This window comes from Notechis scutatus, chromosome 4 (genome assembly GCF_049901735.1).
Source record: "Notechis scutatus isolate UNSWTSFEM ecotype Mainland chromosome 4, rNotScu1.2, whole genome shotgun sequence".
NCBI lineage: Eukaryota > Metazoa > Chordata > Lepidosauria > Squamata > Elapidae > Notechis > Notechis scutatus.
The window spans coordinates 137,387,466-137,415,005 of record NC_142012.1 but is presented as its reverse complement, the minus strand read 5'-3'; the positions used below and the strand labels follow the sequence as shown (position 1 = coordinate 137,415,005).

The 27,540-nt window shown below is 36.3% G+C and overlaps 1 protein-coding gene across 2 annotated transcripts; it reads right to left on the bottom strand.

The window, feature by feature from the left end:
* Positions 1–54: 54 nt before the first annotated feature.
* RHBDD1 (rhomboid domain containing 1) lies at positions 55–26,631 on the bottom strand. Of its 2 annotated transcripts, none has more exons than XM_087965047.1 (7): positions 26,545–26,631; positions 16,000–16,491; positions 14,105–14,237; positions 12,933–13,021; positions 11,060–11,113; positions 9,797–9,916; positions 55–1,285 (listed from the first exon to the last, which is right to left on the bottom strand). In XM_087965047.1, the coding sequence occupies exons 2-7, from the start codon at positions 16,430–16,432 to the stop codon at positions 1,164–1,166; spliced, it is 951 nt and encodes a 316-aa protein (XP_087821173.1). In that variant the 5' UTR covers positions 16,433–16,491; positions 26,545–26,631; the 3' UTR covers positions 55–1,163. The 2 variants fall into 2 exon arrangements, with proteins under 2 accessions (XP_087821173.1, XP_087821172.1); XM_087965046.1 differs by lacking the exon at positions 26,545–26,631 and adding an exon at positions 26,146–26,538.
* Positions 26,632–27,540: the final 909 nt, after the last annotated feature.

Genomic DNA, 27,540 nt, shown 5'->3' with positions numbered 1-27,540 from the left:
TACGGAGACAACAGTACTATGAACATTGAAAATATTATAAAAATTCAAAAAATATTCAAGAAACTTAAAATATGATTTTTATTATACACTTTATTGGGAAAGGCACCGAGTGATCTTAAGTAGAAAAAATTACAATGGTTTAAGAAAAAATACTTGATCTAAAATGAAATGTGAAGTGTGCAGAGTTTTTTTCATCACAACAAGTTAAATCACATATCATAATGTCCAATGATAAATATTACATGTAATATTTTATGGCTGTGACAGAACTCCCAATTTGCTTTCCCCCCTCACTTCCACAAAATATTAGTTTCTCAATTTTGGGAAGGCCATGAGGAATATTCCAGGAAAAGGGAGTAAGATATGGGATGAACATAAAAATAATTTATATTTACAAGTTCAGTAATAATTAAAAATGTAGGAAGCTATAATACTGCTGTTTCTTATAAAATAAAATTAATAAGGCTTAATGGACTGCACCCAAATTAGTGTGAATTCCAAAATCTACTTGAAATGAGACTGATGGAAGAATTCAAAGTTTTCAAACTTTGGTTTCATTAACATAATAAAAAAATACAAATACATATTGTACACAAAAATAATTAGTCAGCTACAATAATAGCTACATGTTCTTCTTATGCCATTGCTTTCTCATCTGTACTAAAAATTGTAGGATGTTGTCATATTCTAAATGTGCAACTTGTAGAAAAGCATTTCCATAGTAAATCATTGTATTCAATTTCAGTAATTTCTGGAGATCATAAAAGTACTGTAATCATGGGTCATGCATTTTAATGATCTGACCAAATCTATGTTTAATTTTAATTTTTATTCTGTAAACTTTTATTCAAGTTAGTAAAGTTTATAAAATGAGATTCTTACAATACCAAAAGCTATTCATTGAAAAAAACTAATATATATAAGGTAGCTATAGAATTTTAGATGGTGTGGTTAATTTTTTTTAAAGATGTTTAGTTTGCATTTTTGCATTTCAGTTTTAAATTTGGTAGTCTATGTGCCAAGCAGGCTCATCTTTTTCACTCACTGACAGCTTCAGATGGTCTTCATGAAATATATTTTGTGAAGTAGAAATGGCTTAAATGAAAAATATTCACCATGTTTTGACAGCTATGAAGAGCCCTTTATATATATATACTTTAAGACTACTGCCACCTCTCAAATCTATTAAGCCTCTGCCTTCTGAGTTCCTCAGCTGATAATTCTTCTGGTGAAAGCCAGAAGCCATATGGCCTCCTTTCACTGGTGTAATGCCTTGTATTGCTGCCTGTGGGACCAAACAAACAAACAAAAAACTATACATTCATAACATTACATCAAGGCATATTTATTTCTATTAGTTAATATATAAAACTGAGAAGTACATGGGTTTTATCACTTGAAATGAAATATGGGTATCTAACTCTTGGAATTCTAAGGTAATACTCCTTTTACAATATGATCTACATTTATTTGAAACTTCCAATCTTTGGATATAATCCAAAATTTATGCATATAGTGAAACATCTACACAAAGTGCTTTTCTTCTGTATTCAGAAGCCCAACTGGGGATTGTGTTCTCAGGAATAACATTTTTCTATTGTTTTAAGGCATTTCCATAGGAAACAATGAAACTGGTTTTTTGGGTCATATAAGTTTGTTTTTATTTGTTATTTTGAAAAAAAGAAATCAACAGAAATTGCTAACTAAATTGCAATGTAGCAATAACATTTAGACTTACCGTATTTGCCGGCGTATAAGACGACTGGGCGTATAAGACGACCCCCCAACATTTCCACTCAAAATATAGAGTTTGTTATATACTCGCCGTATAAGACTACCCCCTCTTCCACACACCTTCCACTTTTGCACTTTTTTTTTTTTTTGACGCACTTTTCTGCTTTGGACAATTTTGAAATGAGCTAATCCAATTTTGAACCAAGAATATGCAAATAGCTATGGAGTTTAGAAATGAGTTTTAAAAATATTTTTCATTGCTTACCATTAAAGCGTAAAATATGTTGTAAATAAAATGAGAACACAGGAAACGTTCTCTTCTCAATACAGCTGATCTCTCTCTCTCTCTCTCTCTCTCTCTCTCCACACACACACACACACACACACAAAAACCCGGACACTGAAAAGGCTGCCAAGGAACAGTATATTCAATGCCTTCTCTTTAATCAAGAAACAAGGAATTCCTTAGAATCTTTTTTTTTCCCAAAGTGGCCCTCTTTAAAAAAAAAAAATGGAGGTAACACTTTCATTCAAAAGTCTTCCAGTATCTGGAGTCGCTCAGACATATTGAAGTGAGGCAGGAGAGTAAGTGAAATTTGAAATGATCCAGCTACCGTTTTCTTCCCCTCCCGCCCGAAGGCCATTATCTCCACGTCAAAACGAGCGAGGGGAGGCAAAAGAAGCCAAACACGCTAAAAGGATCTCTTTATTTTCCTACACAAGGTCACACCTACTTTTCCGCATTCAAAGGACAACCTCTCCTCACCACCACCACACACACACCCCAATACCCGCAAACAATGTTCTGGGCATTAATCACCATTGCTACATTAACCTGGTAAATTTATACCCTGCCTCCCCAGTGTTGCTTTGACGGCAGGATTTCACACAGCGGGCGCTCGCTCGCTCTCTTCTCCGCTCTCCCACCATTTGCACATGTTGGAAGCACCGTAAAACCTGATAACCCACCCGGGGCTCCCCATCCTTAACCTACAGCCGCCCGCATGCAAAACCTGCGTGCAAAAAGAAAAAGAAAAGTACGCCGCACGTGAGGATCTTGAATCCTCCTCCCCACACCGCTAAGGAAGGAAGAGGGGGAGGGTTGCGCAGCGCGTGGCGAGTGACACCCGCCACACACACACACACACACACACACACCGCTCCCCCAGCCTCCCTCCCGGCTGCAACTCAAGCTCGAAGTGGGAGTCGGAGTCCTCCCGGCGTATAAGACGACCCCCCCACTTGGAGGCATGTTTTTCAAGGCAAAAAAGTCGTCTTATACGCCGGCAAATACGGTATATACCACTTCATGGTGCTTTACAGCTGTCTCAAAGCAGTTTATAGAATCAACATATTGCCCCCAACAATCTGGGTCCTCATTTTACTGACCTCAGAAGGATGGAAGGCCAAGTCAACCTTGAGCCAGTGGGAATCAAACTGCCAAATGGTCAGTAATCTTGACCATAATGTGGAAGCAAAAATGGAGAACATATTAAGATAGACTGGTGATGGCACTCATCACCAGTAATTGTCTCAGAAATACTCTCATTTTTTTCAAAAGAATTAAATTATCCTTCTAAGCAAATAAATAACAAAAACTAGTATACATTTAGTATATAGGAGACATTTTTATAGCTTTTAAACAAATTAAGAGTTACTGTTCCAGTAAGTTAGGAATTCTATCTCAGGTCCTGCTTCACCTCTTCCAGCAGATGTCTCCAGAGGTTCACAGGCAGCACATTAGAGAAAGTAGGCCAAACCCCAGTCAACAAAACATTCCGCATAGTAAGCAGAATTAGGGCTATTTTGAAACAGATGGGGTCTACGGAAGCTGTAACTCTATTATAGACTTGTTTATTGTCTGCCTTATTTGAAGCCCAGGGATTATTTGCAAGTATCTAGCATTTTCTATGTCACTCTGGATTTCATCTAATGCAGAATAGAGTGAAAAGGATGAATACACACAGAGAGACACTTTTTATACTAATCCACCACTGAATTCACAATTTAAACATGCTATTATGTGGTTTATGCAGCAAAGGATTTTTCTGGAAAGATCAGCAATGTAACAAACATTCTAACTCTGATTCATAATAGGATTTAGTCAGCTTGAAAAAGCACAGAAACATACTTTTAACTTTGCAATCTGGAAATGAAATATATTTACAAATGATTGATATTTAAATTAAGAATTTTAAAATACATTGGTGGCTTAAAAAGATCTCCTGGGTATTCTCAAAAATTGTATGGTTTGGTATTTCTAGAAAAGTTTTCCCAATTTATGATTCTTTAGAAGTTAGGCTGAAATTCTTATCACCCACAGAATACAAGATTGGAATGGGAAAAGTAGTCAAAAAATATCTGAAAGGCACCCAGAAGAGACCATTGTAGAGCTACAATGTATATCCATCCTTATTAAGAATGAGAATTTGAAAAAACATGAAATATTTTTCAGCTCAAAATATATAATATATGCATTGCAAGTAGAAGACCTAACACATGTCCAAATTTTGATGCAATCTGGATAGAAATTAATTGAGGTACAAATCATCGTAAGTTATAATCATCAAAGGAACAGAGGAAATGTGTACGTGTTTTCTCTTTTCCATAAAGTTTATCCTATGCAATAGCGTCCTCCCCGAGATTCAGAGGTCCCTAATTTGGATTTTCTAGAAGGCCATTGTGACTTGACTTTTTCCCCTGGGCATTAGGGCAAGGTTGTAAACTTGCTATATGGTGCCTTGGTATTTTACTTTGGAGTATTTTAACTTTTTTTTTTTTTGTAAATTGTTGCTAACTACCAAGGGCTATTTATTTAAGATGGGTGGCCATTTACATTTCTTAATAAATGGATACATTTAAAAAGGATTCTTCAATAGCAAAACCTAGCAATATTAAGACACATGTAAGAGCAGTTATCTGAAGTCTTGTATCTGTCAGGTAGACTGGAAGAGTCATTTCCAAAATTTCTAACCAGTGTAAGCAATATTGCTTTGAAATATTAAGAACTTGGGAGGCTGTTGCATTGTGAAAAAATAAGCAACTTTGTTCTTAAAGGAGAAACTGAGCTGACAAGAAGGAAAGAAGCCAAACCACAGGTGCAAAATAAAGCCAAGAAAATGTTTATATACAACAAAAGCATCTCTTGCTTTCTTTTTCCAATTATATTCACCTGGGCATATAATTCAAAATTATAATTTTAAATACTTATTTGTATAATTTTTGATAATTCAGGTGGGCCTCAGCAGACTGTAGCAGCTGGATGACTTCATCTAAACTTGAAAATTAAGCAGAGTTGAGCTTGGTTAGTGTTTGGTGCTTCCAGGGAATACCAGGGCTGCAGGCTAGATAGGGAAGTTGAAAAAAATAGCTTGCAGAAAGGCAGTGGCAAATCAATTCTATATTCCTGACAAAATCCCTACAAAGTAAGTTTTGAAGTCAGCTGGAATCAAGTTCAACTTGAATCACTTGTAACACCAAGACATCATTTCATTTGCCCAAATTCAGAAAGCTCTTCTGCATATAATAAAAAGAATACATGACCAATCACTCTTTTGGAGTTTGCAGTTTGGATGCAAGTCAGAAGAAGCAAAAGAAATGAAAAGATGCACATATGCAATGAGGAAACACGGCACAGAATATACATACAAACTACAGTACAGTACTATAGTATATACTCTTTATTCTATTTGTGCCCCCCTCACAGGCTTCGGTATCATCCTATTTTAATCTCAAAGAATGAAAAATAAAATACAATTAAAACCTAAATTACTGATTTGAGGAAATATCATCTGTTTGACTGGAAGGAATGCAAGGGTATGCAGGATGCACAAATGGCCCATGTAGACACAGAGGGGCTGGAGGGTGGTGCATGAGTAGAGGAATTTTACAACTTGTGACCTTCCGTTCCCATTGACTTTCTGGTGAAGCTGGCAGGGAAGGTTGCAAAATGACAATCACATGATTGCGACTACATATTAACACAAATTTTAAGAGTCTTCATAAGGAACAGTAAATTCTGAATGAGACATATACCTAAATTATCAGCAGTAAGGTTTCTACAGATTTAAAATGCTTTTAGGAACTATAAATGAATTAATGCATCTGGAAGATGCCAAAGTGAGAAACATTTTTAACACAAAATTACATAACTTCTCATACACCTTTATAATAATTTTAATAGAGAATTTTTTTAAAATCAATTCTTTGACAATAGTACTGATCTAGGCCTTAGTAGTTTTATTATATGGGGCAGGAAACAGAGCACATCTTATCAGGAGATGATAATTAAGTGTTTTTCTAATTAGAGCTTTTCTATGTCATAGGCGGTTTTTTGCATTGTCAAATTATACATTTTTCTAAAAAGTATTCTTGGCATTGGGTGGGCACTTGTACATAGATGTATCTCATCACATAATCTAATAGATGGTTATGACAACCATAATAAAAGATTTTCTGTGCCAATTCAAGGTAAAGTTCAGATTTCCAGTGGTTATAAAGATTTTGCAGCTCAACACAGCAAGAAAACCTGCCAAACTAGTTTGCTTTCAAGTGATAGTGACCCCAAACACTGTGCTGTGGATAATAAAAAGCGAACTTTCAAAAATTTGCAGTCAAGGATAAATGAAAACTTTGTGTTACAAGTTGGTTTGCCAAACATTTGGGAGGAAGGAACCAAAGGCATAGTAATATATTTACCCTTGTAACTGAAAAATTAAATACTATTTGAAATTTAATTTTTATGTTTTTTGTTCTAGATGTAGTAATATTAAGAATTATTAAGAATATCAAATGCTGTTTTATGCTTTCTCACATTATATTTAAAACTTTTTTCACTAGAGTTCCTGCACTGAAGCAACAACTCAGACTTTTTTGCTATCTTACACAATTTATATTATGTGGTCGAGGTGATTACATAGTGTTTTGTTATCCTTAAATGATTTTGCAAGATGCATCATGATGAAGAGATAAATATATTTCTGTTATTTATTTCATTTTAATCAGTTAATTATAACAATGATGACTCTGGATATCTTTACCAAAACAAAATTTGACAATGCAAAGAATGAGGTATGAAGTTTTATTTCTATCAAAATTTGTAAAATGTATGTTCTACAATGTAAGTAAATATCTTGTCCTATTTACACATACAAACTCTTAGGCTTTCCTCTCCACATAGTTAGGGTGTTCAGCATTCATCTGTTTCTAGTTATTTGTTTGTACTGACTAGAGATACCATAATTATGACATATTTTTTCTTAGTGATAACAATACATATTATTAGCATCACAATTTTCTGACTTTCTGTGGCAATTTTCTTGCGTGAAATAAACTAACACAGCTGTGGCTTTGTAAACAGTAGCCAATCATAAGTCACTGTATTTCCTGGGAACACAAACTAATGAGCATCCAGAGCTATTTAAAACCTTTATTGAACACACAATGTAAGAGGCAGCACTTGGCACTTCCTGCATCCTGGCCAAGAACTGGAGGATATGCACAAGTTTTAAATACTTGCATTCTATTAGGAGAAAAACTGAGAGAGTACAATCAGCTATTGAATGGGAATGTCCCGAATTATGCAGAAAAGAAATGTTTTCAGTGGGATGGATGGATGGATGGAGATAGATAGATAGATGATAGATAGATAGATAGATAGATAGATAGATAGATAGATAGATAGATAGAGATAGAGATAGAGATATAGAGATATATATGGTATTCAGCTTTGTTCGGGTATTTTCCCACATCATTATAGTTGTGCTTTTAAAGTTGTAGCAACATTTCGGCAGAATCTCATCTGCTATCATCAGGCTTCTGTATTGTATTCGTCTGTATTGTGTTCCAGACGAACACAATACAGAAGCCTGATGATGGCAGATGAGATTCTGCTGAAACGCTGCTACAACTTTAAAAGCACAACTATAATGACGTGGGAAAATACCCGAACAAAGCTGAATACCATACATGTAAGTACCCACGAAAACTTAATACACACACACCCACACACACACAGAGAGAGACAGAGAGAGACACACACACACACACACACACAGAGAGAGAGAGAGAGAGAGAGAGAAATGCTGTCCACATAACCTCTAAAACTTCCAGACACTTAAAATTGATGTGTTATTATTTCAGATAGTCTGAGAGTAGTCACCTCACACAACTGTAGTTATAATCAAATATTATACAAATAGCAGAGTAGAGGAAAACAAGATTCCACTTTTCCTTCTGACTACAAAACCTCATCTATAGAAACATAAAGAGTTTGCCATTATTGCTAATGCTACAAAATCAATATGAGTAACAACAGCTCTGTGTAAACATCTGCAAAGCACATAAACTATTACTGGTAGGTTTTTAATGGACGGGCAGCACAATAGCAGCAGCTTCTTGTCCAGTAGCAAACTTACTATTGGAAAGTGATTTCTTGGTTATCTTTTCCAGGCCCCTATCTCAAGCAAGGATTCCTCCTTCTCCTCACTGCCCATACCACTATTGTAATCTCCTACTCACTCTGAATAAGGCAAATATCTTTAACCAGAGTCTTTCTTTTGGTGCCCATTTATCCATCTGCATGCTATATCTCAAACTGTTGTTCATTAAGCAGGAGGCACAGACATTAGCCAAAACTCCTTTTTAGATATAAAATAAATGAAGTATATATCGTCCCAATGTAAGAAATCAGTTAAAGAACTAGTAACTACATTCAAGGCTGTCGAATTGTTCTGGTGTCTAGGCAGCAGTGGGTGGTGCTCTCTCTCTCACATAATGCAGTGTTGACAGACTGTATTACCATTAAGACTAACAGATCTGAATTTCTACGTCTATTTATTTCTATGTAAAATGTATTGGCTACCCATCTTAACTATTGTAACTTTGTGCAGCAGACTATCTAAAAAGATAAAAGCTATACCAAAACTTTAAAAAAAACATAAATAAAATACTACAAAGAACCAAATACTGTGGCCCAATTAAAAGATGGAGAGAGTAGGAGAAGGATGGGAGGAGGTGGGATCTATTGTTAACTATCAACCACCTCCACTGTGATACTCCCCCATTGGAACCCCAAGCTAACTGACAGAGGCAGGTCTTTAGGCTCTTACAGAAGGGTCAGGAGGGCTGGAGCTGACTTTACTCTGAGGGACAAGATGTTCCAAAGAGCAGGTGCAATGGCAGAGAAGGCCCTTCTCTTGGATCCTGCTAGCTGAAATACCCAGGCCAATGGAGCCTGCAGCATGCCTCCCTTGCTGGCATGGGTGGAGCAGACCAATCCCATTGGGATGAGATGGTTCCTCATAGTCTGGCACATACCATGAAGGGCTTTAAAGGTGCTTACCAGCACCTTGAATTGCACCCAGAAGTAGACTGGCAGCTAATGCAGCTCACGGAGTAATGGTGTTACATGGGCCATTCTTGGGGCCCCAAGAACTGCCCATGCCGCAATTCTTTGCTGCTATTTGGGAAATACCCTCTTAAGTAGGCATCAAGACTATCTCCCATGATTGCCCCAGCCCTCATTTTCATGTGCAGACTGCTCAATGTCCACCCACTATGTGACTCTGAGCAAATTACCTACACTCTTCCATAAGTGTACACCAGTGAGGCAGCAAGGCATGGCCAAATTCCCAAGTCTTAAGGCAGCTGTCTTGAAGGTGTGTGTGTCACTGAGGGAGAGATTGTGTTATTTTAGAGTATATATAGATTCTTAAGCTCTGTGCAGATGACACTTCTTGCAGTTCAAAGCTCTTGGTAAAGTCACTTCTCTGACTGCCCACTGGACGGAATACATCATAGAAATAGTTCAACCTAGATTAGAAGCTATATAACAGCTGTCCCATATCGATAAAAAAGAGTGGATCAAGTTTTCAGGGGGTTTCTAGTATTATTTTGATGATATTTTGAAATAAGGAGCAATAAGAACTTGCATCCATGGAAAGAAATGGATAGTCTCAGTTTTAAGAGAAAAAGAAAAGTTATTAAGTATGCTTCTCATCCTAAAAAGAGAAATGCGTTTATTTTATGACATGTCATTCACTTTACAGCTGTTCTGCCTTACCTCTTTCTCTCAAGCTGTTACTTACTGCTCTTTCAAATTGTTCTTCCTCAGTGAGTCCACCAGTATACCTATCATAGGTGTTTGGTGGATAGAATGGGCTACCTGAGTATCTAAAATTCCCTGTACAGAAAGAGATCACAGATATAAATGTCTAGTACAATCTTGTTTTAACAAAGCAAACTGTTGTAATGATTGGGAATAATTGATTCCTGATTATCCATAAGCAATAGTGTTACAAAATGGAAACAATTATATCATTGCATAATTATTATAAATATTACAAAATTTCTACATTTACATTAATGTAAAGTAACAAATGCAACAGAAGTCATTTTCATTTAATGTCTTCTTCACTGAAATCTATCTAGCTGATATTTCACTGTATAACGTGTTGATATTCTATTCAATTTTTGCCTCTTTTAATTCATAAATATTATGAAAGAAATCTGAAGCACAGAACTATATATTAATAACAGGCAATATAAACTGCATGTAAAATATGTGCCTTGTAATAAATAATAGTATCTTATGCTACAAAGATTCACTTCTATATTGTAAAACAGGCTTCTATGGTTCATATGATAACTGGATTATAATTCCCTCAATCCCCAGAGAGCACAAACAGAGGATAACTGATTGGGAATATTGTTAACCAGCTTGTTTTGGATTAGGAAGCCATCATCCTTAAAGAAAAAAAAAAACTATATGTGTCTATCCCCTCAAAAGTACAAAAACGATTGGCCTGACTGAGAATAAAAAACAGCTTTTCTGAAAACTGACTCTTTGAATTGAGATTCTCTTTGAATTGAGAATCTAACGTTATACAGTATAAGATGCATTTGTGGAGTTCAATAAATAAACCTGGATTGCTGTCTATTAACCTACTGAAAGGTTAAATTCAGCTCTTTCCCATTCCCAGTCCTATTTATCAACAGTTTTTTTTTAAAAAAATTAAAATCTGTGTGGATGCTCAGCTTAAATTAAGAGTCATGCAAGACATATTTTAAGAGGAAGAACAATAAATGTCAATATAAACAAGGATTCAATCCTACGGAACACAATCCTGCAAAACTGAAATATTAAAGAATATGAACAGACTTGTGAATACATTAAAACTATAATAGAAAAGAAGTAAGATGTGAATTATTTTTTTACCAACAGATAGTATTAATCTATACCAATTGACACAAGGTAAATCCTACTGAGTACAACAAAATTTTCTCTGAGATAAAAACTGGTAAGATTATAATCCAAGTTACTTGCCTGTTCTGTAACTGTTTCTTTGTTCTGAAAAGCCAGTTGGAAATACATGGCCACCTAGAAATAAAATTATAATGAGTATTTATAAACATATAAATTATCATACTGTTATTTAAAAAGTTAACAAGTTTTATGCCAAATTATATTTGTTTTGATTCGTACCTGACATTCACCAAATTTGTTGCTTTAATTTTAAATACAATTAAATTTTAAATGAATATATTTTCCTGTAACAGCATATCTGAATGGATATACAGCAATAGATAACTATTGGGATATATATTATCTTATTTATTATCTGGCTTTTTAATTTGATCATACCAATTCCAGAATGAAAATAACACAATGAAGCGTTAAGCACTGGCATAACCTTTGGAACAAACTGTGGAAAATGTCTCATGGCTATTGAGAGTAATCTTAATTCAAGCTTGCTCAGAAGGACACAACTAATGCACAAGTTATTTCCATTTAAAAGTATGTAATATCCTTCTGTGCTGCTCAAAAGATAATCATATGCAAGAATATAATTTTCGAAGGAGCTCATTCTGTAGATTACAGATAGTGCTCAATTTATGATAAATTGTTTAACAATTGTTCAAAGTTACAACAGACCAAAAAAAGCTACTTATGATCCATTCTCAAAGCTAAAACTGGTACAAGTCATATGACTGCTATTTGCTACTTTTTTGCCGTTTTCCAGCAGAAAACAGTAAAAAATACCAATTGTACAATATATGCTGGATTTACTTGCTTATATGGTTTGCTTGATGACCAGGATTACTTACTTTATGACCACCATAAATACAAGAATAAAATTGAAACTGGTCAAATGGTGCCTTGACTTACAATCACAGTTCTTCGCTCCATTGTGGTTGTAAGTCAAGGACTGCCTCTATGAAAAATCATCTACAGCAGTTATTCCTACTATCATGGGCAGAGGCAGTGGCACACCTTCATCAACAAATGACTTAAGAACGATTTTAAGTCTTTCTCTTTCTTTGTCCTATAAGCAAAGTAGAAAACTTACATTGTACATTATTTAATCATCAAATTTGGTTAATTGATTTGTTTGTATTTACACCAATCTGTTTGCCATCCACTCATAATAGGTACATTATGCAAAAAACATTAAAATAAAATCCAATAGTTGCAAACATCTATAGCTTGGTTGTAGGATGAGTTCTCCAAGTTTGTGGGTTGATTTCAAAACATTTCATTACCAGGGTAGGTAACATCTTCAGCAGAGTTTAGGGGATGTCCATGTTCTTCAGATTATAAGGGCTTCAGATGTGGGTATGTCAAATGAGGGTCTTGTGATGGATCATCTGAGTCATCAGTGAGTCTTGTGATGGGTTTTGTGATTAGGAGATTACATCAGGTAATCACAAGACTCACTGATGACTCACAGTTGACCCATCACAGGACCCTCAATTGACATACCCACACCTGAAACCCTTATAAACAGAAGAACATGGACACCCCCTAAATTAGGGTTGTCAAACTTCTGGCCTATGGGCTGAATGTGCCATGTGTGGGCCATGCATGGTTTAACAAAGGGGGGAAGTCCTGATATGTCACATGATGCTGCTATGATGTGTGTTTGACACCCCTGCCTTAAACTTTGCTGAAGATTTTATCTAGCCTGGTAACGAAGAGTTTGGAAACCAACCCACAAACTTGGGAAATGAACCCTCACCCCCATAAAATCCAATATTATAGCAAACTTAATTTTATCAGAAATGTACAGAAATATCAAATCATATATATAGAATGTAAGCACCATATAGCATAATTCTAAAGTTATGAACTACAATTTATAATCACTTTAAAGTTATATTGAACAGCAATGCTTGGGAAGTTCTAGGGTCCTTATTACCTGTGCATGCTGTCATGAAAATCTTCAGGGGTCCCATGGTGTACATTAGGCCAACAAGAATACCTGCCAGATGTCCTGCAAAAGAACTCCTAAAATGAAAGCAATTTTCTGTGAGATGTATTGTTTCTGATTAGAAACTTTCTGTAACCTCATTAACCTTCACTCCATTGGACATATTTAAAATTTTAAGAGTTTAATATATTTAAAGGAGACATGCACTTCACTATCTCAAAAATTTTGGGAAGTAACAATGATCTAAAATAATGCCCCATTTTTATGATCCAAAATAATTCATTTTGCACTAAATTGCACTCATATCCAAATTCTTTATTTAGATCATAAAGAGCTAAAAGGGTGGAATTATCTTTCTATTTATACTTTCAGAATTCTCAAGTATCAAAGGTATATTTTTAAAAATTACAATCTAAAGCAAAACATGAAGAAGAAATAAATGCTAACTGTAGATAAGATTGATTCTAATCTTTGAAGTTAATTTTTATTTTAAAAGGTATATAGAAAAAAATATAGAAAAAAAACCTTTTCAGATTACAACATGACTACTCTTAAAGCTAACTTCAACTGACAAATTACCATAGCAAGATATTATAGGGGAATGATTATCTCGCATCCCCACCTAAAATGAAGGGAGCTTGCTATTCCTAGTGCTTAAATCATATTGTTTCCATATTCCCAATGATTGTAAGAGAGAAATGAGGATTTGTTTGAAAAACACCATTTCCTGTTTAGGAAGGAGCAGTTGCTTCTGTTTAAAAAAAACTTTTAATATTAATATACAGACATAGTTCTATGTATCTCACAAAAATAATGTTTGATTATGAATATGCTGCATGAAATGAGGCAGTGATTTATAAACCATGGTAAATTGGTAATGCAATATGCTTATTGTTTAACTACATGGCATAAGTATCACATTAGCAAAACCTATCTATTATCATGCACAAACTCTCTGCACATATGCCAAGCCTTAAAAAAATCTTTGATCAAATTCTTCTTATATCCCCTATTTTCACTATAATAAACATTTTTTTGTTAAAAAGCACAATTCAGATTGGATGAGAACTTGTTGATATGTAACTATTATTCATTACAGTAATGTCTAGATACATTTATACAAAGTAATTCTAATTCTAAATGACTGACAGCAGACTTACTGTGGATTTAATATATGGATTGCTAGAAGTTCCAACCAACAGGAGTATTTATTGGATACATTCAGGCCCATAATATTGGTTGATCCCCCTGGATGGTAATAGTTATTAAGAACTTTCAAAGCAAATAGCACTCCTATATAAAAATAAAGAAAAAAGATCACATCAAGCAGACTTCTCAAGTAATATAAAAACTAAAGAATATGGAGGATCTGTTGCTCTTGGTATGCCACAAGTATAAACAATTTCATTATCTTTTCAACTCTTCTTAATTAACAACCATGAAACTCTTTATTCTATAAATTATACCTTAATAGTAGGAAAATCAAATAAGTAACATCTTTTTCAATCCAGTTATCACTAAAAAGTTTAAATAGAGTTCTAAAATAAGATTAATTATTATATCTCACAATTCTTAGCTGCAAGCAAACTCCCATTTAAAAGGCATAAATGGTCCCGATATCCTAGTCTAAACAAAAATCTAAAATCTAATATGACAAAAAAGGATCATTTCTCTCAAGATTCAATATACGTTTTTCCATTCCAAATGCCAATAATTTCAAAGAAACCCACCCCACATATCACATTCAAATAAACATTCCACATCTCTACTATAAAACATAAACATTCATTATAATATAAATTAATCCCAGTATTCTAATGCAAACAAAGACTAAAATTTAACAAATTTAACATTTATCTTTTAAACAAGTTTACAAAATTTCATTACTTTAAGTAATAGACAGCTGGATACCGTTTAAATGCTATCAAATTAGAATACACAAAGTCATTGTGTGGTGAAAGGAGTAAATTCCATATTAAATATATGCAAATCCAATATGCTACTTTTTCAGTCCAGATTATCAACATCCAAAAAGAACCACAAAAATAACATCTTGTTGTAAATCTGCTAAAAAAACTGATGTATTACTTTCTTAAATACAGAACAATATTTCTCTGTAATCCATTTAGTTGTTTCAATTTACAATACAGCCTATTTTATAAGTCTAGAAAAATTGGGATTATTTTTATTTCCTTATTTTTTAAAGCCTCATCCATTTTCTTTTGATTCTAATGACAAATTATATTCAAAATCTCGATATTGTTCACAGATAATTTTTGTTGCATATCTCTTTTTGTAATCTTTTTCTGGGAAACAGACTGTTCCCAAGACACAACAAAGCTGACATTATCAAATCCTAATGCAATTCCTCAAAGATATCTCTGAATGCCACTCTAAATTGCTTGTCTTGCTATGTCTTCAATATGCAAAAGGTTTCCCTTCCCACAAGAATGTATTTATTCTTTAATTTTAATTTTAAAATATTATTCAAAATTCAATATTCCAAAAATTTCAGAGCCCTTAATCTGTTTAAAGCTTTCTGTAGCCAAAATCTTTAAATTTTTACTTTCTTGTAGTAAGGCTTGAAGACACTTCACGTTATTTATAATTGTGTCACTTTGAAGGAGTTGGCGGCAATGTCCAAAAATGATTAGCAAGTCCTTTAAAAAGGCTTCATTTGTGACTGGAGCAATTACAGCAAATTCCCATCCTGATCCATCCTCCCTCCAGGGTCCTCTCTTTATTAAGAGGGTTGAAGCAGTTGATCTACTTGCCAATTTCCTATTCGTAGCCGTGTATATTTTAGATCCACTTTTCACAGAACCATTTTCAATCTGCCATTTTTCCTGGAAGTCCATATGTTTGTCTTTTAGTTTCCTTTATGAGAGACTACTAGAAAAATGTTAACAGTAACAAAGTTGTGTTTTATTGTATCATTCAAAAACATGCTGATTTCATCTTTCCTAAATACATGTTATCTATTTCCTAACAGCTAGCATTTGCAATAAATAATAGTCTTATAAAAAAGGTGGAAGCATAATAAAGAACACCTTACCAGAAAAACCAACAGCACAGTGATGTTCATATAAAGGATCACCAAGAAGTTCCGCCAGTATAGCTTCCAGAAATAGGTATACAGCTCCCACAAGTAGTGAAAACAGTACAATTATATATCCAAACCACATAGTTCCAAGCCTTTTCTCCAATTTAATTCCTTTCCAAAGCAAGGAGACCATATTAAAATATAGATGCCAGTCATCTGCATGGTGAAATGCTGAAAGATACAAACGATGCCAATCTTTTTTGTAAAGACAATAATTGACACTAATACATGCTTTGTCCAGAGGTTTCAGGGGTTGTAGAAAAAAGAAAATGTTCACTGCCAAGGTTGCAAGCGTGACAGGTGGAATGTTGTTAAACCCAACTTGATAGAGCTGAGAAAGGAGGAGAAGCATTCCAGGATTTAATCCTTTGTGCCTTCGCTGCATAGTTTCTTCTTTGAACTGAGTTTACACTAAAACTTGAGTACAGCAGAAATCCAGAGAGACTCTGAAAAATAAAGATAAACCCTTTACACAAGGAAAAATGGAACATACAGAAAACCCCTTACGACTGTTCATTTAGCAAATTTTCACAAGAACAAATTTATCCAGTACTTACTTAGAAATTCAAAATTGCAACCAAATAGAGGCCTCTGTAGCCATGTGACTTGAATTCAGTCACTGCTGCAGCAGTGGGGTGGCCATTTTTAATTCTGTAACATCCATTTGCTTTTCAAGGTTACAACATGCCATTTCCTGAAGCTGCTCAGGGTGTTTTTCCCCCCTGGTCACATGGCCAAACAAGATCCGGTGGTTTTTGCAGCCAGCGCCAAGTTTGTTTTTTATTTTTATTTTATGCTGCCTGGAGGGGCTTGAGCTTAGCAAGGCAAGTAATTTTTTTTAAAGCAAGTCAAGCTGAGAGTTCTACCATGTTTCTCATAAAATAAGGCCAGGTCTTTTTTTTTTTTTTTTTTTGAGCCCCGAAAAAAAGGCTAGGACGTCTTTTCGAGGGTGAAATAATTTCCTCCCCCCCCCACACCCCAACCTAGAGCATCCATGCGCACTCACCTCTCCATAAGGATGCTTCTATCAGCCAATGGAAGCTCCCCGAAGGCAGTCACCAGCCGCTTCTATTGGCCGGTAGAAGCAGCGTCGTGGAGAGGTGAGTGCGCATGGGGCACTCTAGGTGGGGGTGTGCGTGGGGGAGGAAATCTATCAGCCGGTAGAAGCGGCCTCGGGGCAAACGCCCACATACACTCCCTCGCCACGAAACCATTTCTATCAGCCGATGGAAGCTCTCCGAAGGCAGAGTCACCAGCCACTTTGGGGCGAGGCATGGCTGCCCATGGGGTGCTCCTGACAGGAGCGTTCCACGCACACTCTCCTTGCCACGAAGCCGTTTCTATCAGCCAATGGAAGCTCCCCAAAGGCAGAGTAACCAGCCGCTTCTATCAGCCGGTAGAAGCGGCCTCAGGGCGAGCGCCCCACGGACACTCCCCTCCCCACGAAGCTGTTTCTATTGGCTGATGGAAGCTCCCCAAAGGCAGAGTCACCAGCCGCTTCTATTGGCCGGCGGAGGTCTCAGGGCGAGCACCCCACACACACTCCCCTCGCCACGAAACCGTTTCTATTGGCCAATGGAAGCTCACCAAAGGCAGAGTCACCGACCACTTCTATCAGCCAGTAGAAGCAGCCTCAGGGCGAGCACCCCACACACACTCCCCTCGCCACAAAGCCGTTTCTATTGGCCGATGGAAGCTCACCAAAGGCAGAGTCACCAACCACTTCTATCAGCCGGTAGAAGCAGCCTCAGGGCGAGCACCCCACGCACACTCCCCTCGCCACAAAGCCACTTCTACCGGCTGATAGAAACGGCTTCGTGGCGAGGGGACTGCGTGTGGGTGCTCACCCTGAGGCCGCTTCTAACAGCCGATAGAAGTGGCTGGTGACTCTGCCTTTGGGGAGCTTCTATCGGCCGATAGAAACGGCTTCGTGGCAAGGGGAGTGTGCGTGGGGCACTCCTGTCAGGAGCGCTCTGTGGGCAACCACACCTCGCCCCGAAGCGGCTGGAGACTCTGCCTTTGGGGAGCTTCCATCAGCCGATAAAAATGACTTTGTGGTGAGAGGAGTGCGCGTGGGCGCTTGCCCCAAGGCCGCTTCTACCGGCTGATAGAAGTGGCTGGTGACTCTGCCTTCGGGGAGCTTCTATCGACCAATGTTCTACCGGTAGTAGACTGGGGTATTCTAGCCTAGGCTACCTGCAGGATGCTCCTAAAGGCAAGTTTTCTCCCTCCCCTTCCCCATTTCTCTTCATCTCGTGTAGTTTTAACGAACAATGTGAGAAATGGCAGGGAAACGTATGGATTAAATAGGCCTAAATTTTGGGGGCGGGGCTTAATTTCATCTCATGCCTAGAAATCATGCTGGGCCTTCCTATTGGTGGAAGCTGTATTGTTGAAGAAACACGGTATAAATTCCTTTTCAACGTTTTTTACACAATATTTCTGCAAAAGGTGTATTTGACCTGCTTTTAACTGAATGTAAACTGGAGAAAATTATTCTGAATATTTTCATGAAATATATTGTCAATATTTTCATTTGTTTAAAAGTTTTTTCTCCAATCTCTTTAATGCTTATTAAAATATTAAATAGTAGATAATGCAGAATTTTGTTTCCTCCAATGTGTATTCTAAAATACACCACAGCTTTCAAAATGTACGTTTTGTAGATTAATTTTGAAATGGATATCTGCCTTTCAGTTAAGACAATTACATGCTTATATTTTCTCACCTATAAACATAAATGTCTGTGATTACAGATTCTAAGAATTTTTGTACTGAAAATATTTAAATAATGTTTATACTGAATAACAATGGACTGTTTAATTTGCAGTATTATGCAGCTTTTAATTTCTTAAATAATATATGTCACGATTGTTTGGGCGGGGAGAGGCGTCTATCATTAAGTCATGCAACAATAAGGCTGTACTTAGCCATGGTCCTGATCTACTATTGTACCATCACTTATTATGAGCTATATAAATTTGATTAATAAATAAACTGAATTATGTCCGCTTACATGCTATTGGTCTTCAGCCTAAAAAGTGCCGCCACAAAACATTAAAAGAATACCAAATAGCTTAATATAGTGATGCACATAATAAAACTACACAACAAAAATAAACACTAAATGTAAGATTTAATTAAAAATAAGGATTTATCTTCTAAATAAATTTTCATGAGGATTAGTCAGGTGCACTTCTTTGAGAAATTCAAAGGAAGAATACAATGCAAAGAGAACCTGAAGTACAAGCATACTCATTCCTTTTTCTACAAACAAGTTAAATTAGGTATTTATCCCTCCTGTATTACTTGATAAGTAACTCAAAGTGGCGAACATACATAATAGTTCTTCCTCCCGCTATTTTCCCCACAACACTACTCCTGTGAGGTGGGTTGGACTGAATGTGCGACTGGCCCAAAGTCACCCAACTGGCTTTCATGCCTAAGGCAGGACTAGAACTCAAAGGCTCCTAATTTCAAGTCAGCCCCTTATTATTACATCAAATTGACTCTTTCTTATTCTCTCTTAACAATGTTATTCCATGGTCATAAGGTGAAAGGTTTCCATCTAATTCTTGAACTAAAAAAGAAAATACATGCATATTAACTTAAAAGAGAAAAAAATAATGATGATTCCAATTTTATTCAAGTTGAGAAATGTTTTAGAAATTTACCTGATATAGACAGACAGACAGAGATAGCATCATCACAAAATCTCCAGAATCGTAAAGCCTACAAACTTGAAATTTGGCACATATCTTTCTCTTGGCTTCTGGGTGTTCACTAAGAAAGGATTTTTCGAAATGACCATCAGAGCATTAATATTTCATATATTAATAACATGCTCTGGTGCTGAAGAGTTCTACACTCCCTCCCCACTTGAAATATATTCCAAATGCAAAACACAAGCAGAGGAGAGGAGTTTCAGTTTCAGGGCAGCAACCAGCTTTAGTACAGAACAGTTGAGCTAAGCTATGCCCAGGCTCCTTGTTGTCTTCTTCTTGCTCACACAACAAATACTGTTTCAGTTTCCATGTTTCAATTTACAAGCAGCCCTCAACTCTCTCACACACTGACAGGACAGTAGCCAGATGAATACCAATGGATGCTGGTAGGCAGAGGCACAATTGTTTCCCCTTATTTTCCTCCACAAAAACTAAGGCCGATCACAGTTTTGTAACAAAGCACAGGTTTACAGCTAGTTAGACAATATTGGTGACATCATTTAGGATGCAGTTATTTTCATTCAGTACCAAATTCCACAAAAATTAATATAAATTTACTTATTTAATTATAGCAATATTGCGTTTAGTGGAGCTCACTCCCAATTAAATGGGCAAAGGATTAATCAAGCACATCAATACTAAATGGAAATCTAAGTGCTTCCTTCAACTATACACAAGAAAAACAGAAGTAATACTTTCTCTTAAAAAAAAAATCTTGCTGTATGCAATTAATTGGGGGAAGGGTGTTAGGATCCTCTCTTTCCATCTAATGTGACATACTCTTTCTCTTATCAAGGCAGGTGGGGCTTTCCTGGGTTTCTATTGTAGCACGAGAGGGAAGAATTTAAAGTCAGTCTCTTTCGTCTGAAGCCAGAGGCATGTCTCCAACCTTGGAACAAACTGAACAAATTTATAGCCTAGCAAACTATCCCAGGAACAAGTCCTTTCTTGCTCAAAACAGGTTATTCTGACCTCAGCAGAAGCAATCTGATGTTATGCCAAGCTGAAAAACAAGGTCTATGCAATGTTTAAACCTTGAATGCTTTGGATCCAATGTGAACACATTTGCTTTACTTGATAGATACAGCGATGAGATTCAAATACAGTTGGTAGGGTTATTTAATGTACACAGAAGCATATTATTAAATATTAAATTCTATACAAACAGCAATGTAACTTGATTTAAAGCATAAAACATGCATATTAAGTCTAAAAACTATACTCATGTACTGTAGCTACTATGGGATCATTACTTTCTACCATGCAGTAATTCCTAAAACACAAATATGTTAAATACAAATGCAACTCCATATAGGTAGACCTGTGAAGGAGAGTAGCTGCAGTCTGCAGAAACTCTTCCCACCCCATTTCCCCCATACATTTAATCCCAAGTATTCAAACTAGCATTCCAGCTGCCTGTTATAATTGAGCCACGCCCTGTCATTTTGATGTACGTGCTGACCTCCAGAGGCAGTCTAACCTCACTCAGGGTCTTAGCTTAGAAATGCAAACGCTAAGACAGAGTGGGATATGTGCAGCAGGAAAGGTGATGGCAAACAGCATACAGACAAGGAAGCGCAGGCAAGAGGACTACTGTATTATTTAACTGTCAGGACCATAACCTATGATGAGCACCAAGGTATCCTGGTGGGAATTCTGCCTGGAGTTTGGAGCTTTGCCTAAGGCTCATCAGCAATTAGAAAATGAGCAATCACAATGAAACAGCACCCTATCCCAATTAGTTCAAGAACTTTTGGAAAAAAGGTTAAAAACTGCACACTACTTGATAGACTGAGACTTTTGTTTCATCTGAGTATTAAAAGATTGAGTATTAAAGACATAATTACTAGAAGGGTGGAGTTGACCCAGAGCAACAGACTGTTGTTGGGAAAGAGTGTTGCAATAAAGCATTGTGTACTGTTTTGCTATGCTTCGGTGTGCCCAGTCCTTGGAAAGCAAAGAACCCTACAAGTGTTTGCTTACTATTTGTTTTGCAACCATTAGAAGTTATGACAGCATTGAAAATGATTCATGATAGGTTCTCACACTTAAAACTATTGCAGCATACCCAGAGTCACATGAACACAATACCGGAACTTGGCAATTGTCTTGCATTCATGATAGTGGCAGCACTGTGCAATCCTGTAGGTGCCATTTGTGATCTTCCTAGCAAACTTCCAAACAGCAAAGTCAACTGAGAAACAAGCAGGAGATTGCAAGTTGTGATCACATGCAAGTGAATCACTTAACAACTGAGACAAAAAGGTCATAAAATCTGATGGTCATATGATACCTCACTTAATCGCAACACTAAATGACATTTTCTGGTTTCTACCATGGTTATAAATCAAGGCCTACCTATATTTAAGTACAAAATTCAATCTTAGGTGGCTTACAACTTCAGAACCATTCACAATCCTAAAAACATTTTCATAAATTGTTTCAGAAAAGCATACTTCATTGACATAAATCAGAAGTAAAAAAGCAATGAAGTTATCTTTTTGTTCCATGCATGGAATCAAATTAAAGTTGTTGCAATGGAGCCAACCACCTCTTTGGGAGACTGGTCCTTCTCTCAAACTTTTATGCTGTTAGTAAATTTCTTTTAACCTAGCTCCCTGTAATTTAAATCCATTATCCACGTTTGAAATAAAAAAGACTATGTTTGGATTTTTGAATTAATTTGATTACTACAAATGAAATACTAATTTCTGCAGAAAGGCTGTGTGAAATTAAGAGTATTCATTACCGATATAACTATAATAAATACAAAACACCTCAAATTTGTTATGGTCCAAATGTCATGGATCCATTTCTCCCCTTGAAATCTCTCAAGTCCCTTATAATACAAAAAATACATACATTTTCCCAGAAGCCACAAAGGATATTTTAAAAGGCCCACAAGTTTTGGATCCTTTATTTAATGTGCCACGATAAACTATGGTTGTGATGAGCTACAGAGATTTCCCCATACTATTCCCCCACTTTTTCACTATTTTTGATCAATCATAGGTTAGCACTATAACAGAAAACTTTTTATTAATTCTTGTTCCTTGAACCATATCAATTTCATAACCCTTGTTTTGCAATTGACATGTCTTTAATAAACCAGTTAAATTCTGACTTTATCATATTTAGGTAAAAGAGGAATTATCAAAATAAATTATAAAAAAATAAAACATCTAGATTTACAACCTTTAAGTGTTCTTATTTACTTATTGGAAGTATATTAATTCAACAGAAATTTCTCCTGTTCATAAACAAGGTGTTTTGCAGATTCAGGGAATTTAACTGGAAATAAGAGAATATGACCAAAAAACTCCTCCACCATTAAAAAATGCCATATAATACCATTGTACTAGGGTAATCACGCAAATGCATAACTTTAATACAGTAATTTAGACTAGACATATCAAATTCTAGTTAATAAGTTACATATGGGAATTCTGGGAAATACATAGAAGATGAAAACATTAAAATGTGTGCTACACAGATCTACTCTCATCACTTTGGAAATATGCATTTGCAAAAATACAACTGAACAAGTTACCTAGGGACCATTAAGAGATTATTTTATGATTTATGGAAGAAAATAGATCACTCAAACTTTTGGAGTATCACAAATTCCATTAAAGATGAAAAAGGGCGGGCTTCGCGAGCTGCAGGGATTTGCGAAGCTGCGCGATCCTCCTGCGCTAGCTGTTTTGGGGCTCCACCCAGCCGGGTGCGGAGCTAGGCTGACCCTGCAGGGGCAGCTGAAGGTAGGGGATCCGGAGAAGGGTTTGGGGTGCTGCAGACCCCTCCTGGCCGGCAGAACTCCCTTTTCCCAGGACGGTGCAGCGGCGGGTCCGTAATGGCCGCCACAAAGAAGCTTGCAGCCGGGTAAGAATGCGCAGGAGGAAGTGGAGAAAGTGATTGAGAGGAGAAAGTTTTTCTTGGCTCCTAGGACTCTAAGACATATTTAATAAAATTCCTGAAAAGTATGACTTTCTGAATAATACCTGCCAGAAGAGGAAAAAAGCGGCTGCTTGAAGGTGCTGAAAGGATAGCTTTCCCTCTTTTCCTACGGAATAAATAACTGGATATTAAGAAACCTATTTTTTTAGGTGGAAATTGGTTTTGCGATGAGTGGGAAGAGAGAGGATTAAAAAGAAAATATTTGTATGCTAAGATTTGTTGGAGCAGATGCCTTAAGGATTTGAAGACTAGAATATATTGTAACAAGACTTTAAACAGATTTGGACTTTCTTTCTCTTTGATTGATATTACCCCAGAAGGAGAAAGTGAGAACTCTGCCTTGGTTTGGACTGATTGATAACTTTGGGACTGTTTTATCTTTTTTATTTTCTTTTGAATATTCTGGTTGTTGTAAGAAGAAAGAAGGAGAAAAGAAAAGAAAAGATTTATAATGGCTCTTTCTGTTGAGGAACTAAGAAATGGTGTGGAAGAAGCTTTTCTTTTCTTAGAAATGGCGCTTACTAATTATCAACAAAAATTACAACAGATGAAGACAGCAGAGGAACAAGAAAGAAAGGAAGGAGCCATCTTTAATGAATCTCAGAATTTGATCCAGAAAAAGGAAGAGAGAAAGAAAAGAAAAGAAGAGAAAAGAAGAAAACTAAAGGATTTAAGGACTTAAGATCTAAAAAAACATTTAAGAAAGGGAAAAATAAAGTGCAAAACCAATATGATGATTGTAAACAAAGGGGAAAAGAAATACGACAGAGAAGGGAAGCCGGTAAGGCAGAGGCTAGAAGAAGGGGGTAGAAAGGTTTGTTGGGAAAAGAAAGAAAGGGAAAAGGTGGAGAAAAGCTACAACGTTTTGAAATTAAATGGAAAAAAGGAATTTTTATGGATAATGGATAAAGTATAATTTTTTTTAAAAAAAAAAGATTTTGCAAGGTACATAAGATGAGATGGTAGTATTGCAATGGCTTAAGAGTTGATAAGAGATTAAAATGTTAAAATGTTTAAAAATGATTGGTTTTAAAACTTAATAATAGGAGAGGTTTAGAATATTGTTTTAATTAAAGAGTTTAATAAAATTATGGTATTGATGTTATTATAAAATTTTTATTATAGTATTTCTTTTTAATATTTGGATTTATTCTCTAATTATGCACTTAATTGTGTTGGATGTATTAGTTAGATAGAATGTACCAAGCAAAATCTGATTGGGTATTAGATATTATTTTAAAGATTAATTTGATTAACTTAGGGGGAGATAGAAAGGCATCATACTCTGATTAATGATTTCCAGGAGAAACTGATTTTCTTTTTTTCATAAGGGATGAGACAAAGGGATGATAAAAAATGGACAAAAGATACAAATATAATGATTTAAACTAAGATGATTAATTAAGGTAGAATTAAGAAGTGTGAAATATGTGGAGAAGTTAATATAGAAGGCTTAGAATGGTAAATAAAATAAGTAATGATATGTAAGATGAGCATGAATATAATTGAAGTCCATGAAGAGAGAGACACCTGGGTCCAAGTTACTTTCCAAAAAGATATTTTTTTATGTTTTGTGTGTTGTGTGTATATGTCTTTTTGGGGGAGAATTGGTAAAAACTTGTAGAAATATAGAATGAGAATAATGGTAACTAAGTCAGAAAGAAACAGATGAAACAATAATAATGATATTGAATAAGAGTAAAGAGAAGTAAAGAGAAATTGAATAAGAGGTTTTGGTATATTATATGGAAATGGTTTAAAACAGAATCATAATTTATCTGACTTGTTAAATTTACAAGGGAAAAAGGTTTAAACATGTAATGAATAATGATAATTTGTGTGTTTTAAAAATTAATAAAACTTGTTAAAAAAAAAAAAAAAAAGATGAAAAAAGGGCTAAGCCCAAATATAAGATGTAATAGGGTCTCCTTTGTTTCATTGTGTTGGGGTGAAAAGTTATAAACAACAGAAACAGTTAACTCCTATCCCCATATATTTTCACATTTTATTCAAAACTATTGTTTCTTCAATAGTTCTTATACAAATACTTTTCATCAATCTACTGCTAAACATAAGTTAAAAGCTGCAAATTTAATGAAAGTCCAAGCAACTATGCTATGGCTATGTAACAAAACAAAGGTCAGTAATATTGAATCTGCTTTTTATTTCAACAAATTTCAGAATCCAAAAGATTAAACTTAGACTTTTAGTATTTAACCAAATTTTGGGGAAAGGAAGATAAAAGCAGAACTCTTAATATTTAATGACTTTTAAATCATTAATACAAAAACTAATTATTTCAAGTGTTTTATGAGCCACCTGTCCCGTGGTCATTAAGTTGCAAATATTAATAAACAAAAAACGAAAAAGTTCTCCCGTGCTTGAGGCCCTTCAAATGCATTTGATGCTAACTCACCTGGAGGGCACAAAGAGAGAGAGAGGGAAGCGGAAAGGTCAGAAGAACACAGGGACCTGTAATAATTGAATTATAAGAGAATATGCAGTAATCTTAGATATTATGATTTCTGGCCGACTGAATACCGAACCGGAGGAGACCCTCAACAAGAACCGTGAATCGAAGATTATTAGAACATCGGCTCCTTCCCCCATTCCGTTCTACAGCCTTAAGAGCCGATTTACTCAAAAGTTACAAAGCGGAGGTGGTCCGCCCTGCCCGGAGAGTCTCTCGCTCCCACTTGGAGGAGGAAGACAAAGACCCCATCCTCGCCTTAGAAAGCGTCTCCACTCCCTCTACCGGAAATGGAAAACAATCATCCTCCCCCTCCTCCTCTAGGCCGCCAGAGCCCCAACTTACGCCTGGCGTTACGTGCAATTACGGCAAGGCGAGGTTTATGACACCCCACGTGACCCGCTCACTGCTCAATCAGAAGCAACAGCGATCCGTCTCTGTGATGAATCAACCTCCGGAACGACGCATGCGTCGCGTTAAACTGTGCCTTTTTTTTTTCTTTTTTAAATGTCGGAGCGTGTGAGGTAGCTTCATCATCTGCTTTCTTTCCTGCAAAAGTAATGATAAAATGGATTCAGAGCTTACTTCGGGAATTGGTTTGCTTGTACTTTGACTTTAATTCAAGTTGACTTTAATATTAGGTACTCTGACGGGTTGTTGTTGTTTTTTAATTTGAGCGGTAATTCCCGGGGTAACTTTCCTCATGCGCTGCAACGTTGAACTGGCGCCACAGGGCTGTCTCCTGCGCAAAGGCGAGAGGGTGGAGAGCTGCAGCCGCAGATCGGCTGCTTAGGGTGGATAAGTCCTTCCTTCAATGGGTGTGCGCAGGGTCAGTTTCATGGTGGGGGCAAGAGAGGAAGCTTAATGCGTTGCCTCTGCCCGTGTGTCCCTATGTGTAAGGTTGGGAGAAGCTGCCTTCGTGATGCGGCGGTTGAGAATGAGAGCAATGCCTATCTGGAGTCTTGCAACAGCGTAACGGGCAAGGTATTATTATTGTGGCAGGTTCTGACAGTCACTCATTGGTGCTGTCCCGCCCTGGAAGTCTACAAGAAGGCTTGGTTTCTCAGGGTCATCTGAAGAACCGAACAAGCAAGAGAAGTTGGAGGCGGCTGTCCGCCGATCTGCCTTCTCATAGGAGAAAATGTGGGTTTGAATGCGCGGCTAAGAGGAAGGGGTAGTATTCCTTCCGATCTTAGAAGTTTAACTGGTAGTCCCCCGTCTCTTTATCTTAACTGTGCTGTATCAAGCTAATGAATTTATGAAATAATCGCTAAAAGAATAGGAGTTGATGCAGAAGAAAGCTTTATCGGAACCCATCCCTTGTAGAGATAGGAAAAAAAC

Coding starts and splice junctions, on each gene's coding strand:
- RHBDD1 (XM_087965047.1), bottom strand. CDS start 16,432: ATGCAGCGAAGGCACAAAGGATTAAATCCTGGAATGCTTCTCCTCCTT. Junction 11,114..12,932: donor TTTCATGACAGCATGCACAG/GTAATAAGGACC, acceptor TTTTATTTCTAG/GTGGCCATGTATTTCCAACT. Junction 9,917..11,059: donor AAGAAACAGTTACAGAACAG/GCAAGTAACTTG, acceptor CTTTCTGTACAG/GGAATTTTAGATACTCAGGT.